The 19915-nt window shown below is 40.1% G+C and overlaps 1 protein-coding gene and 1 pseudogene across 1 annotated transcript in view; both read right to left on the bottom strand.

The window, feature by feature from the left end:
• Positions 1 to 1953: 1953 nt before the first annotated feature.
• The window catches only part of LOC116463620 (myocardial zonula adherens protein-like), a 94015-nt gene continuing 76053 nt past the window's right edge, over positions 1954 to 19915 (bottom strand). Inside the window, exons 12-13 of the mRNA XM_032146798.2 lie at positions 12178 to 12278; positions 1954 to 2590 (exon numbers count right to left, since the gene is read on the bottom strand). Coding sequence (XP_032002689.1) covers positions 2494 to 2590; positions 12178 to 12278 — 198 coding nt within the window. The 3' untranslated portion in view covers positions 1954 to 2493. The remainder of the gene's footprint in view (positions 2591 to 12177; positions 12279 to 19915) is intronic.
• On the bottom strand, positions 18710 to 18766 carry LOC116463635 (U7 small nuclear RNA; annotated as a pseudogene).

Raw genomic sequence — 19915 nt, 5'->3', positions numbered from 1 at the left:
TATTAAGTGCTTATCATGTGCCAAGCACTATTCTAAGAACCATGCAGGCATTAACTCATTTACTCTTCACACCAACCCCATTAGGAAAGAACTCTCACAGTTCCAATTTTACAGGCCCTCACACAGGTTTGTGACTTACTCACATGCACACTAGTGACTAAGCTCAGGTAGCTGACTCGAGTGTTCCCACGTGCTTAAAAATCACACGATTCCGCTTCTCAGTATAGGGTTATATTTATTTTAAAAATAAAATGGGGGGGGTGTGTTTTAAAAGTCTGGAAGCACTGGAATGAAAATATTAATTGGAAGATTATAGGATGTTGTTTTTATTTTTTAAAAACCCTTTACATACACTGCTGCTTTCCATTTCAGGGAGATAAATTTACTATGAAATGTTAGAGTTCATTCTCCCAATTTTATGTAATACCCCTGCTCATGAAGAGGTTGATGAATGTCAGTCCTTTAGATGGAGGGTTGGGGGGCACTAGAGTTAATGTTAACAAAGGATCTGGAAGGATTATCTCTCAGTTTCTTTCAGTTTCAGTCTGTACAATTTAGGAACTCTCTTTAATAGTCTTCCTGAGTAGTTCAAATCATGTTTAGAGTTTTCCATATGTTGAAGATATATTTTAAAATACAAAGGCCCGAGCTGTAGAATGGTCCCTGGTATTCTTTAAATTTAAAATTACTAAGTTTTTCTTTTCCTTGCTTGTTTTAAGAGAGAGAGAAAGAAGTGAATGTGGAAGTATTGGCAGAGTAGTTTTCATTTCTACCTTGGTCTCATTAAAATTGACATTTTTTAAGTCATTGCATTTCACTTAGAAACTACTTCCAGACCAGTTTCTCCAGGGGGATGGGCTCCCAGAACCCTCTGCCTCTCTCTGAGTCCAGCTTCCCTATCTCCTGGTCCTAAGGACAGCTTTTTCTCTAAGTGCTCCTCCTTGGTGGCTGCCACAGAGCATGGTTTTTTGCTGCTAGAATACCTCCAGTGGTGAGACTCAACCAGCAATCAGCAGTGCTCTAAAACCTCCAGAATGACAGCAATCACTGCCTATGTGCCTGGCAGTGCCCAGTCCCTGTGTGGGAATGACCTCATGTGGCACTCACATCAGCCTATCAAGTAGGTGTGATGATCCGAGGTTTTTAAAGGATGAAACTAACATTCAGAGAGTTTTGATGACTTGCCCAAGGTCCCACAGACAGTGTTTAAATACAAATTTGGCTCCCAAATGCACATTTTCCTCTTGGCATGATTCTGACTCACAGTGATTTATCTAACTGAGTTGCTTTGCTTTCTTACTTTTTTATTTCTTTGGTTTTTTGGAAGAGGAGACAGTAAGGGGTGGGAGGTGTGAGGAAAGGTTTAAAAGTAAAATCTATTTTTGTACTTTGTGATCATTAATGTACCTTGCTTTTTCCACATGATGTATTAACTAAATTTCAGGAATTAAAAGGACAGGCCCCCCGCCCTCCCCGTGACACACAGAGTCAATCTTATGGCTTACAGATGCTTGTATGGATTATACTGTCTGGAAGATCATGTGATCTGACTTTGACACTCATTCCAGAGCCTGATCTGCTCTCTGCCCCTTCTACATGGTCATGGATGAAACACAGAGACAACATTAGTAGAACAAAATATATGGTATTTATTAAACACATGTGACATAGGTTATAATATCAAAGTAGAGCATGCATGAACAGATGATTCATTCGTTTAACAAAAACACCAATTGATACTGAAATCATTAAATGATTAAATTTCCATGACATATAAAATTCTCTTTAAGTTAAAGTGAGAAAGAAAAAAAAAATCGCAAGTTGAATAAATACAGTGATTTCAGCTGGTCCAATGAAAGCATAAGGCACAAATTAAACCAAGGGACTAGCGCATTGGAATGAAGCTTGTCTGGCCCACACAAGTCTCTCACTGTGGCTCCCACGACCCTGCACAGATGCTTGGGACCAAGAGGAAAGAGCACCTGCAGGCTGGGAACCCTCCCTTCCAGGTTCAAGTTTTGGCTGGGTGCCCATGCTCCTTGTGGACAGGCCTCTCTGTACTAGAGAAACGCTGCCTCTAATACTTTTACGGGTAAACAAAACCTTCATGCTCTATCAAACGATCCTGGCATGAATAACATGAAACTTCAAATTAATGTCCTTTTCCCTCCCAACCAACATCTAGCAAATAAAATACATTGTGAGGGAATCCTCCTGATAGGATTTCAGTGTCTACAAAGAAAACAAATGATGACGCAGTACAGCAGGGTATGCCGGGTGGGTGTCTGAAATATGACCTTGTATATCCCTCTCTTACCTGCTCACTCCGCCTTCACTTTCCTTCCTGTCTTAGAAGTGGATCAGAGCCTCAGCGATTTCCATTCCGGCTTACACTGTGTATAGGGGAAACAACAGTCACCCTTCCCAAAGGATTTGAAGCCACAGGGTTCCAGAGCTTTTGTCCATCTGTAAAAAGTATATGCCTCTGAGTGCCTAAGTCAGAGTTTTCTTCATGGTTAACTCCAGGACTCTTGTGTATGGGGTGTAGTTCCTAGAAGGCATCACAGTTTCACGAGTCCTGCCTGTTTGGCTGAGAAATGAGAAAAGACAGGTCAGCAAAATGAAACAAAACCCCCCATATGCTTCACATGGTAAGACAACTCTAGAAAATGGTGTTTAAGTGCTTAAAAATAAAAAGACAGGCCGGGCGCGGTGGCTCACGCTTGTAATCCCAGCACTATGGGAGGCCGAGGCGGGCGGATCACGAGGTCAGGAGATCGAGACCACGGTGAAACCCCGTCTCTACTAAAAAAATACAAAAAATTAGCTGGGCGTGGTGGCGGGCGCCTGTAGTCCCAGCTACTCGGAGAGGCTGAGACAGGAGAATGGCATGAACCCGGGAGGCGGAGCTTGCAGTGAGCCGAGATTGCGCCACTGCACTCCAGCCTGGGCGACAGAGCGAGACTCCGTCTCAAAAAAATAAAATAAAATAAAATAAAATAAAATAAAATAAAAAAATAAAAAGACAATAATGCAGCTTAATATTTCATTTAAATATTACAAACAGGCCCGGCAATGGACTTTATGTTTTCCCAAATTCATATTTTGAAATCCTAACCTCTAAGGTGATGTATTAGGAGGTGGGGCCTTTGGGAGGTGATTAGGTCATGAGGGTGGAGCCCTCATGAATGGGATTAGTGGCCTTATAAGAGAGGCCCCAGGCCCAGCGTGGTGGCTCACGCCTGTAATCCCAGCACTTTGGAAGGCCGAGGCAGGGGGATCAACTGAAGTCGGGAATTCATGACCAGCCTGACCAACATGGAGAAACCCTGTCTCTACTAAAAATACAACATTAGCCGGGCATGGTGGCACATGCCTGTAATCCCAGCTACTCAGGAGGCTGAGGCAGAAGAATCGCTTGAACCCGGGAGGCAGAGTTTGCAGTGAGCCAAGTTCATGCCACTGCACTCCAGCCTGGGCAACAAGAGCTAAATTCCGTCTCAAAAAAAAAAAAAAAAAGAAAAGGAGAGAGGCCCCAGAAATATTCATCATCATCTCTTCTGCTATGTGAGGACATAGCAAGAAGATACTATACATGAACCAGAAAGCAAGTCCTCGCCAGACACTGGATCTGCTGGCACCTTGGTCTTAGACATCCCAGCCTTCGGAACTGTGAGAAATAAATTTCTGTTGTTTATAAGCTAACTAGTTTATGGTACTTTGTTATGGCAGCTGGAACAGACTACAACAGGTTAAAAATAAAAAAGTTATTTTTAACAACCTGTAAAGGTTGTACTAGGCATCCATCGTTCAGAAAAATATGAAACATGCATTCAAGGGACTTGTCACCTGGTGGGAAAGATATGTACATAAAAAATTTTCACGTACTGTGTTAGGAACTATAACAGAGACATAACAGCTGTGCTGGGCATTCTTCTTTTGTCATTCAGCCTTTCTCTCCCCCTTCTCCACCCTACTCTGTGGCCCGGAAAGGTCAGCATCAAGGGGCTCCCTTGCCCTTCAAATTCAGTTCCTTTTGGCCTACTGCAAGGTGGTAGCAGGGCATCAGGGAATGAGAGGACAAAGAGGTCAGGACATTTTCCCCTTCCCAGCCAGGCTGCAGCTTGGTAGTTGGCGGCATCCCTCTACCAGGGCCCATAGCTACAGCTCCCCAACTTGTTCTCTTCCCCAGCTTTCTCCCGTGCCTCCTCAGGCAAGGGTGGTAACAGCTTCCACTGTCGCTAGCTCCAGAGCTTACCACTGTCCCTTGTTTATTTCCCTTAAAGTTGCTCAAACATCCACAACAGTCCCTTCATCTAACTCTCAAGCCTCCCTTCCTGCCATGACCTGAACAAAATAAGCATAAACACATGGTGGGAAAATTGAGGGCAGAACAATTTAGCACCACCAGGAAATTCACATCGGGAAATTCACACAGAGAAGGTGAATCTTGAAGGATGCCTAGCATTCATCAAGTGGACAAAGCGGGGATGGGAACTCCAGGAAGAAGGGGCAGTATGTGTAAGGCAGAGATGGGTGAGCACACAGTTTGTGGATGTGGAACTGCAAACCGTGTGCTCCTTTGGAACGACTGGAAAAAAGAGTTCACAATGGAGAGTGGCAGAAGATGAGGCCTGGTGGAGAAGGGTTCCATGTCCCTGGCTAAGGAGTTCAGAAGGGGACAGGGAACTACAGCATGTTTTTAAGGAGGGCCATGATCTGCTCATATTTTTATTCTAGCAAGATTCCTCTGGTACTATCGAGGGTTGACTAGGGAAGGATTATTCTGAAAGCAGGTCAGTTAGAAAATTCTTACTCTTCAGGAGGTGAAAGAGAGATCATGAGAACTTGAATTCTGATGGAAGCACTTGATGGGAAGTGGCAGGGAGATTTTAGGGAGACATTTGGGAGTTATAGTTAACAGGATTGGGTGACTAAGACATCCCATTTCTTTTTCCTCCTGGACACATAACTCAACTACATTTCCCAGCTTCTCTTGCCATTAGGTGGACCATGTGGCTAAACAGGCAGAAATGACTTCTACTACTTCCAGATTTAACCCATAAAAATCTACATAATCCCCCATGCTGTCTTTCTCTGTCTTCCCTTTTATGTAGAGCATACAGTTGGAGAATCCAGGAGGACTCCAAAGCTCAGGCAGGGTCGCTAGATGGAGGAATTCCTGGGCTCCTGAAAGACTGTGTGGAGTGAAACGTATACCAAACGGCCTTAAACTGTGACATGGGAAATTAATCTTTACCATGCTAAGCCACCAAGATCTATGGGTTCTTTCAAATATCTACATTCCTTATCCCAATCAACACAATGACAAAATGTGTACATGAAGCCTAAGAGTCGAATCTCTTTCCCCTAACTTCCCATATCCAGTCATTCACCAGGTGATAGAGGATGTATTAAAAGGGTGGCAGGGGGTGTATTTTAAACTTTCCATGTCTCCCCCCGGGAGATTCTCCATATTCTCCACCCAATCCCCATATACACCTTGTACATCACTATTATAGAGGCTTCTGACACCTCCATAGCTTTTTTTTTTTTTTGAGACCAAATCTCTCTCTCTTGCCCAGGCTGGAGTGCAATGGCATGATCTCAGCTCATTGCAACCTCTGCCTCCCAGGCTCAAGCAATTCTCCTGCCTCAGCCTCCCAAGTAGCTGGGATTACAGGCGTGTGCCATGACCACCGGGCTAATTTTTGTATTTTTAGTAGAGACACAGTTTCACCATGTTGGCCAGTCTGGTCTTGAACTCCTGGCCTCAAATGATCCACCCAACTAGGCCTCCCAAAGTGCTGGGATTACAGGCGTGAGCCATTGCACCAAGCCTCTATAGCATCTTACTGCACTTATTGGTCTACACATTTGTGTCCACTGCTAGGTATAATTTCTTTAAGAGTGAAAGCCACATCTCCATCATCTCCATGAATCCAGCAGCTCACAGAAGCCAGCCACAGAGCTATTACCCCACATATGAATTACAAAGGAAACCAAAGGTTGGAGGAGTTTCAAGAAGTGGTCCCAGTGTCACCTGCCACAGAGAGCAATCCATGAGACCTGGTGATCCAGGAAGCCCCAGTGACCTGACCAGGCAGTTTACTAGAGTGCCAGGGGCAGAAGCCAGATGGCTATTTGTGCCAACTCCTATGAAAATTCCACATAACAGAAACAGTCTCCAGTGACGATATCCTGAAACCCCATAAAATGCAGAAATATTTATAAAGGTGAACCTTCTAGGGTTCAAAAACAGGCTCTCATATCCCGATCTTTTAAAAAAGAAGTGGGATATTTTATTTTGTTGATCACTAGGAAACAACAGGATTTCAAGAACACAAATAACCTCAACCACAAAACTGAAACCCAACCATTTGCCTTAACACATTTAGGCTATTGTTAACCTTTTATTAATCAATAAAGGGGCAGTTCCCCTGGGGAAAACAATAGCAGAATCAGCAAATAAAGCTTTGAGAAAAAGCTACTTTGTGTTCTGGTCTTTGCACAGAAATACGAAAATATAAGCATTTTAAAGCACTTACTACGTGCTGAGCACTTATGACCATGGGGAATATTTTTCATCAAATTGTACCTATTAAGACATAATTGATGAAAACCAAGTTTGCTGGTTTGCTGGAAACCAAGTTTCACTACAGGGAAGAAGAAAGAAAAGTCACTTTTTCTTTCGTTTTTGTTTTTTCATTTTTCTTTGAAAATGAAGGCTAGATGACCTGAACTTGTTCTCAATGGCTTTAATTAACATATATCAAAGTTTTCAAACTAAACTCCTGAGTCTTTAAATACACACATCCATTTGTGTGTGTGTGTATGTGTGTGTGTGTAAACTCCTGAACCGACAGTGAGTCCCCTCTCACCCCTTCCCTTTCCCTCTCTCTTTACGAAGAGATCCTTGGTCACTAGAAATTTATGGAAAACAAAGATTAGATGAAGGAGGGGAAGAATTTGAGGAGGAGAAAGTGAGGCAGAGAGATGGTACTGGGTAGATTAGACAGTCTCAGGCAGGCTGGCAGCAGGAGGAATGGGAAAGAAGGAGTCAAGTCATGAAAGAAAAGAACAGCACAGTATGAGTGAGTGAGTCAAGGAGCAAAACAATTCTCTGACTCAGAAGTGACTGCAATATACTGAGTTTAGGTAGCTGGGAAAGCAGTGGCTCTAGCCACAGAAATATGAAAAGGCGGGGCACTTCCACTGGACATTCTATGCCTGTTACTTCACTTAATCCTCTCGACAAGCTTCCAAAGGGATTGCCACCAAAATCATCCTTTTCAAGATGAGGGTAGGAATTTGCCAAAGCTGCAGATACAGCAGGAGGCAGACTCAGGACCCAAACCCAGGTCTAACTTCCAAGCCAGTATTCTTACTCACTCCTAAGAGGAGTGACTTTGAAGAAAGAGATGGCGCACTCGGCCATGCAACGGCAAGTATGAAGACCAAGCAGACACCAGCTGGGAGTGCCCAGAAGGCTGTGGGAAACAAGGACTTGTATTCAAGAGAAAGGTTCACACTTCTGTGGCTCAGCCACAGAGAGGAGAAGTGAAGCTGTGAGACTGGATGCAATCTTTGCAGGAAGTACTGGAACCAAGATAGAGCCATGTGGACTACCATGGGAGGGTCCTGGAGGAGGAAAAGAAGCCATCAAAGAAGCTGGAGAAGGACAGAGCAGGGAGATAGGTGGAGAACCAGGAGAGAAAAGTCCTGCAAGGGTAAGAAATAGGCTGAGGAATCCGTCCTTTCTTCTTAGGAAGGATTGCCGAATGCTACAGAGAGATGGCTCCATTCAACAAATATTGAGTGCCTAGTATGTGCCAAGCATTGCTCTAAGGAGGTCCCAGGGAGAATGCAATTAGTGAAACAGATGAAAATCCCTGCCCTCATGGAGCTCATATTCTAGTGAAGAGACAGAGAGAGAGAGAAAAAACACACACACTCACACAAAAAGAGGTAAAACATAAGCAGGAATCACTTCATCCAAGGCCTTTATTAAATAAATCATGTGATAACACTGATCACCTGCCTACGTTCCTCACTTGGTATGTATCTTTCACTTATTCACCCAACAAATGTTTATTGAGCATCAACTAAATGCATTTATTTTTTGAGATGGAGTTTCACTCTTGTTGGCCAGGATGGAGTACAATGGTGCGATCTCAGCTCAACACAACCTCCGCCTCTTGGGTTCAAGCGATTCTCCTGCCTCAGCTTCCTGAGTAGCTGGGATTACAGGCATGTGTCACCACACCTGGCTAATTTTTTATTTTTAGTAGAGACGGGGTTTCTCCATGTTGGTCAGGCTGGTCTCAAACTCCCGACCTCAGGTGATCCGCCCGCCTCAGCCTCCCAAAGTGCTGGGATTACAGGTGTGAGGCACCACACCCGGCAACTAAATGCAATTTTTTTTTCCACGCAAGACAAAAAAAAAGTAGAGCAGCTCTAAAAATGCTATTAGTAGTAGCACAGCATGTAACACTTGCAGTTGTACAGATGAGTGAGTAGGAGAAGCCATGCTATTCTACAATGAGACAAGTGCCCCATGCCTGCAGCACGCAGGGGCCGTTCTCAGGTCTTCACTGACAGAGACCTTATCAATCACTGGGCCTCCCAGAGTTTTACACAGTGTCTAGAAGGGGTGTCTAGAGAGTTTAACTGAAGAGCCCAATGCATACTGAAGCACTATATACTTGATCAGGCTATCAATCCATTTCATAAAATCAATGATTACCACCAATAAAAAGTTAATGAAATCATCTTAGCATACTCAAATTTATTTATATTTTATACAGTGTTCTACACAAAAAATCAGTTTGGGTTTAGTTAATATTAATAGTAATAGCTATTAGTTATTAAGTGCTTAACTCTGGTCCAGTTACCATGCTAAAATGCTTTCATTTTTATTTTTATTTATTTGAGATGGGGTCTCATTCTGTCGCCCAGGCCCAGGCTGGAGTGCAGGGGTGTGATCTTGGCTCACTGCAACCTTCGCCTCCCGGGTTCAAGCTATTCTCCTGTCTCAGCCTCCCGAGTAGCTGGGATTACAGGTGCACACCACCACACCCGGCTAATTTTTTGTATTTTAGTAGAGACAGGGTTTCACCAAGTTGCCCAGGCTGGTCTTGAACTCCGGAGCTCAGGCAATCCACCGCCTTGGCCTCCCAAAGTGCTTAGGATTACAGGTGTGAGCCACCACGCCTGGCCTATTTTTTATTTATTTCTTTTTTTTTTTTGGTAGAGATAAGGTCTTGCTATGTGGCTTAGGCTGGTCTTGAACTCCTAGCTTCAAGGGATTCTCCCGCCTTGGCCTCCCAAAGTGCTGGCAATACAGGTGTGACCCACCATGCCCAGTCTCTAAATGCTTTATGTACACATTTTCATTTAATCTTCAAAGCAACCCAATGAGGTTTGATATTATCCTCTTCATTCTTATTTTAAAGATGAAAGAGTTGAGGCTTTAGAGAGATGAAGTAACTTGCCCAAGGCTGAGCTCAGCTAGCAGCTGGCTGCGCAGGGAACTGGACAGCCTGAGCGTCCCTGACTGTCCCACACTGATGAATTCCTTGTAGGAGAAGAACAGGGAGTAAGAACAAAACACTTCTGCATAACTCAGGCTTAATTCAATGCTTGTATTGGTCTAAAATATTCTAGAGAAAAAAATCTAAAAAATATTCTGGACAATACCATGAATCTTTTATTAATTAGATGCAAATTTGAGGTCCAAGTATGACCCAGGAATTTTGTTAGAACATACACACCACCATTTAGTAGCTCTCCATTTATTACATATTTTCAAACTACACATGTACTGCACCAAGACTCAAGAAGGCCTGGTTCTAATTCTGGCTATGTGGCTTCCAGTGAATCACTTAATCTCTCTGAGCTCCAATTCTGGTATCCATAAAACATGGGGATTAACTAGACCGGGAGTTCCAATTTGTTTTTGCCCATAGAGCTATTTATTCAAACAGAATCTTACTTGGAATCCAACAGACAAAACAAACTAAAAGTTGACTTTCTCAGGTTGTTTTGGGGAGGAAGAAGGGTCCCACGGGCCAGCCCCTCACTAACCCTCCTCATCCCCCCGGGCATCCAGAGGCCTCTCCAGGAGTCCCAGCTCAGAGTAAGGCAGTTCCAAGAAGTGCAGGTGGAAGGGCACTGCCCTGAGTTACCGAAAGATCCTGGGCTCCTCCCCACCCAGACTTGCCTGGCGCCTTTCACATAGTAGGCACTTAATAAATATTTGCGAGGAAACGAATGAAATATTATTCTGCCTTTTCGGAAACAAGGATATGTAGTTTTCATTTCCTCTGCTGATTGACCTAGGTAGTTAAACTGCTAAGATGGATCCTGGGGGAAACCAAATGCTACATTTATGGAAAAGCTGCTTTTAGATACTGAAGTGGCTTCCAAGTTCACCATGGCCATAAGTTAAGGGTCTGTCAGCACTTCCATTATGAAAACCGCTTTGTGGTTTCATAACTTAGCCATAAAAGTTTGCTTCAGGCTATACTTGGGCATTCAAGTTGAAAAGCTTGTTTTAAGCCAAAATGTGGGAATTAGAAAACAAACAATTTATTGGTTTCAGACATAGTTTTGTACCGTCTTAGCCAAACAAGATTTATTATGTGGGCAATTAGAGTGGACTAGGCCACTTGGCTTTTAAAAAATACAAAAAGGGGGGAAATGGCCAAATTTTTTATATTTCAAAAAGGTCTCTGAACACAATTGATCATTCTTTTTGGTTATATTTTCATATATGAAAATATATCTCATTATGATGAGATCCAGAGTCTATATATATTCAACATTTTCTGCTAATTATATCAGAAAGATAAAAAATGCCTTTTTACTAGAAGGCAAGCAATGTAATTGAGGACATTATCAAAGAAAGAACCTAATGCTGCTTTTTGTAAATTCTTTGAGAATGGCAAGTGATTCATTTTAATTAACAAAAATGACAATGCCAGTAATAAATAAAAATTAATAAAGTAAGGAAAGGAAGCCTTATTGTACAATGTTAGAGCTGGTGGAGACCTGAGAAGTTACCTAGTCAAATCACTGACTTTACAAGTTGAGAAACTGAGGCCCCATTGAAGACCTGTCTGAAGGCATCCTGCTGCTGGCTGGTAGGACAAGAACCAGGTATTCCACACCCCAGCTTGGTGATCGGCTCATCACTACTTCCCACCAGCTGTAACCACTCAAGATTCCAGGATTCGACATTTTTCTAGACTACTATATCCAGCAAAGCACACACAAGTGCCCCTGTTCACACAAGAATCCACCCTCCTGCACACAGGATACCAGGCATTTTGTGACTTTGATTACCTAAATCACAAGTCACATGTCATTAGCATCTTTGCTGTAAACTTGTTTTATGTCCTCTTGAGGCCAGGCACAGTTGTGAGCACCTGGAAATGGTGAGTTAGTTATCAGAGGCAGGTTACTGTGTTACAGGCTCTAATGTCACCAGGAAGAGACACAAGCGTGGAAGCAGCTTAACAATGAACAGGTCAGTCCTCTAGCTCAGGAATGTAACTGAACAAACCAGGTTATAGTTATCACATATCTGCTGATGACTCAAGCAGATCAGGTATTTATGAACTGGATCCAGTGCTTGACAATACCCTGTTACAGTACTGAGGAACAGATGAATTTTGTTCAAGGTTTAGATCCTCCCTTTTGTATATCACTAAAGCACCTTGGATGCCCCTCTCACACCGTTATAAATGTCTACCTACGTACCTGTCTCTCCCTCCAGACTATACTCTGGGGCAAGAACCAAATCTCATTCCTCTCTGTGTCATAACTGTCTGGCACAGGGAAGGTACTAACAGCATTAGTTGAAGGAAGGAACGAAGGAAGGAAGGAAGGAAGGAAGGAAGGAAGGAAGGAAGGAAGGAACAAATGTATGCACTCACTGACAGGGCCCATCTCTCTCTAAATGGCTTCCCCAGGTCTCTCCTTTGCTGACCCCTCCACCCTGCACAATGCCTCTGTTCCTACAGAAACCAGTCAAGCCCCTCAGCAGCCACCACTTGGCTTTGCAGAAATATTTTTTATAGGAAGAATGCAATTCTGCTAAGAACAGCCCAGTAAAGTATTTTCTTCAGACAAAGAGGAATTTAAATAAAAAAAAATCAGGAAATTCCTAAATACCTGGGTAGAAGATCACAGCCCACTCCAATCTCTCTGGTTTCCACTTCGGTCTTGGCCTGGGTTTCTATTAAATAGTCCAACCTGCTTTGTAGTTCATTATTCTGGAGACGAGGAAAAAAAGGTACTTTCAGTAAGTCAAATATGTTCCCCCCAAATATGCATGATACAATTTATATGTATTATCTGATTTTGCCCCATGACATGGGCAACTATCACAATGTATTTACAGAGCATCACTTACACAATAGTTGTTGAAGAAATAGATTGACCAAATGCATACAAATGGCTTTCTATGCATGTACAGACATGTGCATCCAGTTTTACATAAATGAAAACAAAATATTGTAATCTATGTTATAATCTGCTTTTTCAGCTACTAATTTGTTGTAGCTATCTTTCCATCTTTATTAGTTTTCTTTTTATGTCAACAAACTATTTTAACTCATTAATAGTATTCCATTGTATGGATACATTATTTATTTAACTAGTCTCTTATTGATGGGCATTTAGATATTTATCACGTTTTTGCCATTATAAATAAGGTGCAGCCCAACTTTTAACACCTCCTCATTAAACTATAAAATGAGCAAGTCTGTTAATTTAAGAGTGGGAAATACCTCTATAACTTAATTAGTATTTCGTAGGTGTGGAAAATTCAGAATCTCACACATATAAAGTAGAACAAGCTCCTTGGGATTAAAATTCGCATTCTGAAAAGTTTTTTTTCTTTCGGGCCAGAGCCAAACATTACATAAGTTAAAGATTAGATGCTCAGCAATTGGAAATTTGCCTTATGGGGGAAATGAAGGACAAAGAAGCAAGAGATACTGAAATGAACATAGACAAAGAAGTCAAAGATACTGAAATGAAAATAGACAAAGTGCTGGTGCCTGAAATCTGAAGGGCAAAAACACCAAAAAAAAAAATATTTCAGAAAGAAGTGAACAGTAGTTATCTCTGCGTATTGAGATTCTGGGATGCTTTTTAAAAAGTCCTTCTATATATTTTTCAGTAACACCAGACTAAATGTTCATGAAGCAGTGATCGATCATATCTATCTTCCTGGTTGTATTCTGAAAGCATGGCATGCAGCAGATACAAAATAAATATTTGCTGAATAAATAAATTTATAAATGATTTTACAATGAGCATTTTATTTGCGTAACTAGAAATGAAACCGTTTGTTCTTTTCTTCTTTAAGTTGGAGCTGAAGCTGAGGCACTATTCTAAGACACTAGGTAACACAAGTAAGTTTAAAAGTTCTATGGAGACAGAAGCTCATTTGTTTTGAAAGAAAGAATGTGGGTTAAACATTCAGTAGCTCCCACTCTGAAAGGTTGATACCAAGGAGCAAAGTATCAGTTCTTGTGAAAATTCATGTTCTGTACAATCTAAAAGTCAATGAATCCCTTCTGATAAATAAGAAATGGTGTAAAGGAAGAGAATGCTTTCCAGATTCCTTAGCAGATGACACGCTATGACAGATCGATGGGCTCTGAATCTATCACCTCATCCCCAGTATGGAAGAACGGTGCTGGCTTATTCCCAGAGAGTCAGCAGCATTCACACACACACACACACACACACACACACACACACACACACACATATGCATGCACACATGTGCAGAGAGAGAGAGACAGAGAGAGAGAGAGAGAGAGAGAGCTTTCCCAGCAATGTCTGAACTCTCCAATTTATAAGAAAAGAGAAAGGCAGAAGATGCCTGCCTTTGCCGGATGCTCCAGTAATACCATCGCCTTATCCCTTCTTAGTGTAAAGACTTTAATCATAAGGATTTCACAGCATGCTGGGTCTAATACCTATAGGTAGGGGGCCTAAAAGACAAGGTTAGCAAATATGCCGCAACTGATACACAGTGAATAGTGGACTTTGTTCTATTTCCTGGGAACTCTGTGTGTGCACAACACCCATAGAAACAGAAATAAAAAATGTATACTCATGAGAATATAATGCAATCAGTAGAAAAATTATTGTATATCTACTATATATCAGGCAGTGAAATTAGGTGAGGGAAGAGTTAGAAGTTAGAGAAATATGGCATGATTTGCAACCCTTGAGGAGCTCGGTCTTGGGGGAATACAGATAACTGAGCAGCAAATAATAGAACGATGTGCTAAGTAACATTATAGGGGGATCCACAGAATATTAAGAGGGAACTCAGAGGGGACATCTGACTCAAAATGGGGAGAGGGGTGGAGTTTCTGGAGTTAGGCAAGGGAAAGAGAGTAAGAAAAAGCAAATGAGATGAGTATTCCAGAACTGTGGAAACACACTAGGTTGAGAAAAGGCACCTTATTGCATTACACAGGTGTGTAGAAGTTAGTTAGGAAAGGCTATGTATGCCACTACAAGAAGTTAGAAATCAATCTTACAATAGCAAGGTCAGCACCAGAATTTATTTTAATCACCTGGCTCCCAAGTGAAAGTTGGATTGGAGGAAAATAAGACTAAAGACAGCAGGAAGGCCACTGCAATTATTCAGCTAAAGAGTGGGGGCTGCACTTGCAGTAGAGAGGAGTATGCACTCAACACGCTGATCCTGCTGCAAGTCACAGCTGTACATTCTGAATAACAGATTAAAAACAACTAATGAGATCTCTAGAGAAGTGAACAAAGACAGGCAAGTTTTGGAGATGAGGTGAAACTTGAAGCATGTGGCAAGTAGTTCTCTGTATTCTCTGTGTTTTATTATTTTTCTTTTTGCTGGCAGCTTTGCCCTGAGAGCAGCACAGTCATGGTGGTGGCAGTACAGATATAGTAAAATATTAACAGAAAGATCATCTTTCTGGGGGAAGAAACCAGGAGAAGGATGCCAGGGCTACAAACAGTAGGGAAGAAGGCAAAAGAGGAGAGTCAGAGTTGGGGGAAAACACTAAATTCTTGTATATAGACTCAGTTCAAGTCTCTGGTAGACCACTGAACCATGCATGTCTGGAGAAAACTGAAAGAAGTTTGCAGCTAATGTTTAAAGAACTGATCTGAGATCTGCCATCACCGTCACAGACAAGCAGGATGTAGTTGGGTCTGGCTAAATTCATTGCCTTTTAAAACAAGAACCCAACAAAGCACTCACAATGTCCAGCTTATAATCCAAAATTATGTGACATATAAAGAGTCAGGAAAATATTACCCATTCCTAAGGGAAAAGAGAATCAACAGACACCAGTCCTGATATAATTCTGATGTTGGAATTTTCAGACAAAGACTTTAATGCAGCCATCATAACAATGATCAGTGAGACAAAGAAAAATATGCTTACAATTAACGAAGTAGTAAAAAAGAAATAGAGAACATAAAAAAGAACTAAATGAAAATTTTAGAACAGGAAAGTACAATACCTGAATTTTTTTTTAAAAAAGTCACTAGACGGACTTAAGACTGAAGATGGTAAAGGAAAAAGTAAACTTTAAGATACATTAATATAAATTATCCAATTGAAAGTAGATGAACAAAAGACTGAAAATAATAAATGGAGCACTGTGGAACTGTGAAGCAATTTGAAAAGCCTAACATACGGGTTTTTTAATCAAAGAAAGAGAGGAGAGGAAAACTAAAGCAGAAAATTACTGTAAAACATAATAGCTGATAACTCCCCAAATTTAGTGAAAGACATAAATTTACAAATTCAAGAAGCTCAGTAAACCCCAAACAGGACAAATTCAAAGAAAAACACATTACAGTCAAACTTCTGAAAACCACAAATGAAGAAAAATCTTGAAAGCAACCTGTTACATATAGGGGCATAATCATTTGAATTACTACAGACATCTCATTAAAAACCATGGAACCCAGAAACAATGAGTACCAAGAGAAATAAACTGGCAACTTAGAGCTCTATATGAAGGTGAAATAAAAACCTTACTTTTAGACAAAAAAAAGCTAAGAGAATGTTTTACCACCTGGCCTGCACTACACAAAATTCTAAATAAAAGTTCTTCAGGCTGAAGAGAGACAACATCAGAGAGAAACTCAGACCTTCAGAAATAGAGTATATATGAAAGAATCTAGTTTCTCTTAATTTCTTTAAAGTACATATGATCGTTAAAGCAAAAATGATAACAACGTATCACGGTTTTATAATGTATACAGATACAATACATATAAAAATTATAACCACAGGCACAGCAGTAAATGAACATATATCATTGCAAGACTTCTACATTTTACAAGAAATGGTACAATATTATCTCTAGGTGGACAGTGAACAGCTAATGATGTATACTGCAATACCCAGAGTAACCACCAACATATTAGAGAAAAGAGATACAGCAAAAATGCCAATGGATAACTTAAAATGATATTTTTAAAAAACTGAAATAATCCAAAAGGCAAAAAGGAAGAACAAAACAAACAAGCAAGCAAAATAAGCAAAACAAACCAGAAGGAACAGACAGAAAACAAATAATGAAATGGTAGCTCTAATCCAATCATATAAATATAATTAAATATTAGTAAACTACATACTCCAATTAAATGGCAGAGACTATAACAATGTATAAAAAAGCAAGTCCCAACTATTGTCTATAAGAGACGTACTTTAAATACAGAGATACAAATCAGTTGAAAGTAAGTGGCTGGAATAATATATATCACGTAAACAGTAATGGCTACATTAATATCAGTTAAAATAGATATCAAGACAAAGAGTATTAACAAAGGTAGGGACCAACATTTCATATTGTAAAGATCAATTCATCATCAAGACATAACAAAAATGTGTATATACCTAGTAACAGAGTTTCAAAATACATAAAGTAAAAACAAAGAAAGAAAGAGACAGTCTAAAACCATGGTAAGGGATTATAACACCTTTCTCTTGGCAATTGATAGGACAATTACACAAAATCCAAGAAAAATGTCAGTTATCTAAACAATATTATCAAACACCTAAACCCAATTGGTGTTTGTAGAACATACACAACAGCAAAATATATATTTTTTCACAAAAATTTAATTAAAACTATATGCTGAGCCATAAAATAAGTCCCAATAAATTAAAAGTTAAAACCATACAAGCTGTGTTCTCTGACTATAAAAGTATTAAATTAGAAATAAAAATAAGATATGAACAAAAATTTCAACTATTTGGAAATTAAATAACCTGCTCCTAAATAATCCATAAATCAAAGAAAAATCTCAAGGGAAATTAGGAAATATTTTGAACTGGATGATAATAAAAGTACAGTATATCAAAGCTTGTGGGATGCAGGTGAAGCAGAAATTAGAAGGACATTTATAGCTTTAAAGGTTTATATTAAAAAAGAAGAAAGGTCTAAAATCAATGACCTAAGTTCTACCTCAAGAAGCTACAAAAAGAAGAGCAAAGTAATCCCGAAATAATTAGAAGGAAGTAATGAACATCAGGGCAAAAGCCAATAAAATAGAAAGCAGACACTCAATGGAGAAAATCACCAAAGCCAAAAGCTATTTTAATTATTTTTAAACATCAACAAAAATTGATAACCCACTATCTGGTCAAAGAAGAGAAAGAGAAAGACAGACAGAGACACAGTGCATTAAATAGGGAGAGAAAGAGGGTACAAATAATCAATATCAGAAATTAAAGAGACATTAAAAGTAAAGAACTGGGCATCTGTGTAGAAAAAAAGAGTATTGATACCTTTACTTCACACAAAACCCAAAAATCAACTTAAAATGGATCACCTAAATGAAAAAGTAAAAACTATAAAATTCTTAGGGGAAACCACAGGAGAAAATATTTGTGACCTTGTAGTAGGCTAATATTTCTTAGGACATAAAACACACAAATCATAAAAGAAATAAATGGTTAATTGAAAACCAAAAATAAAAAATCTCTTCAACAGGGCCTGGCATGGTGGCTTATGTCTATAATCCCAGTACTTTGGGAGCCCGAGATGGGCAGATCACTTGAGCTCAGGAGTTTGAGACCAGCCCGGGCAATGTGGTGAAACCCATCTCTACTAAAAACACAAAAATTAGCCAAGCATGGTGGCATGCACCTGCAGTCCCAGCTACTCAGGATGCTGAGAGGTAGGAGGATAGCTTAAACCCAGGAGGTCGAGGCTGCATTGAGCCAAGATTGCACCACTGTACTCCAGCTTGGGTGACTGCACAAGACCCCACTGCAAACAACAACAACAACAACAACAACAAAAAATATATATATATATATGTGTATGTATCTTCAACAGATATCAAGAAAACAAAAAAGTAAGTCACAGGATGGGAGAAAATGTTCATAGTACATATATCTGACAAAGGACCTGAATCCAGAATATATAAAGAACTCTTCCAACTCAATAGTAAGAAAACTAAAAGCTCAATAAAATAATGGACTAAAGATTGGAACAGACACTTCAAAAGATGAAACTTATAAATGGCAAAAAGCATATGAAAAGATTCTCGAAAAGAAGAAAAGATGCTCGGCATCACCAGTTGACAAGGAAATGCACATTAAAACCACATGAGACAGCACTCTATATCCCCTAGCGTGGCTCAATTTATTTTCTTTTGTTTTTATTTTTATTTTGGGGGCTTTCAAAGCCAGAAAACCTGCTAGACAAATTCTAAAAGAGCTATAACACTGAATGGCTAAATTTAAAAGGTTGGCAATACTAGGTCTGGGTTAGGATATGGAGACACTGGTACACTCAAACTGCTGGAAAATTAAAATACTACAACCCCTTTGAAAAACTGACGGTCTCTTAAAAAGTTAAACTTACACCTCCTCTTACAACCCAGCTATTCCACTACCAGGAATTCACCCAAGAGGAATTAAAACTATGTTCACATAATGAGTTGTACTGTAATGCTCACTGCATTCACAATAGCCCCGAGCTGGAAACAACTCAAATGTATTTTGTCAGCTGAATGAATAAACTGCGATATATTCATACAATGGAATACCACTCTGCAACAAAATGGAAGGCATACAACTTAGATGAGCCTCAAATCGTTATGCTGAGTGAAAGAAGCTGGATACAGAAGAGGGCATGCTATATGATTCCATTTCTAGAAATGGAAATCATACAGTGGATTCCCACTAAATGGAAATCTGTAGTGACCAAAAGTGATAAAAAGTGACTCACCACCTCCAAAAAAAAAAAGATGAGGAATTGCCTAGGGATGAATGGAAAGCTAGATTGCAAAGTGAAACAGAGAATCTTTGGTGGGGTGATAGAAATTCTATCTCGATTGCAGTGGTTATTTCATGGGTATAAACACTGTCAAAACTCCGTGGATTATACGCTTAAACAGAAACACTTACTTATGTAAGTTAATAAATAACAGAAACTTATTTATGTAAGTTAATAAATAACTAAGTTGATAAGGTAAAAAATAAATGATGATGAGAGCCTGAACATGGGCAGTAAGAGGAGAGTTAGAGAGTGTGGGGCAGATTTAAGAAAAACCTTTAAAAATTAAATTAACGGATTTGATACAATAAATCAAGACTATCTGCTTCTTAGTCTTGCAGAATATGACTACAGTGGAACGACAAAGAATAGCCTCAGACTGCTGCCTGGACTGTGCTACAAAAAAGATTGCTTCTGGGATTGAGAAGCAAATTCCATGGTTCTCCTGCTTTCAAACACCACCCCCTTGTGTTTATATGTGTAACAAATACCAACCCGATGGCTTGGGAGGCACATGTGCCTTTCACGAAGGGAGAAAATGTGCAGCACCTCTGGACATTTTTTGGAAATTATGTCATGAATGTTTGGCGGTCACCTCC

This window comes from Hylobates moloch, unplaced genomic scaffold (assembly GCF_009828535.3).
Source record: "Hylobates moloch isolate HMO894 unplaced genomic scaffold, HMol_V3 SCAFFOLD_45, whole genome shotgun sequence".
Classification (NCBI taxonomy): domain Eukaryota; kingdom Metazoa; phylum Chordata; class Mammalia; order Primates; family Hylobatidae; genus Hylobates; species Hylobates moloch.
The sequence above is the reverse complement of the archived record's forward strand: the minus strand, read 5'-3'. Positions and strand labels throughout refer to the sequence as shown.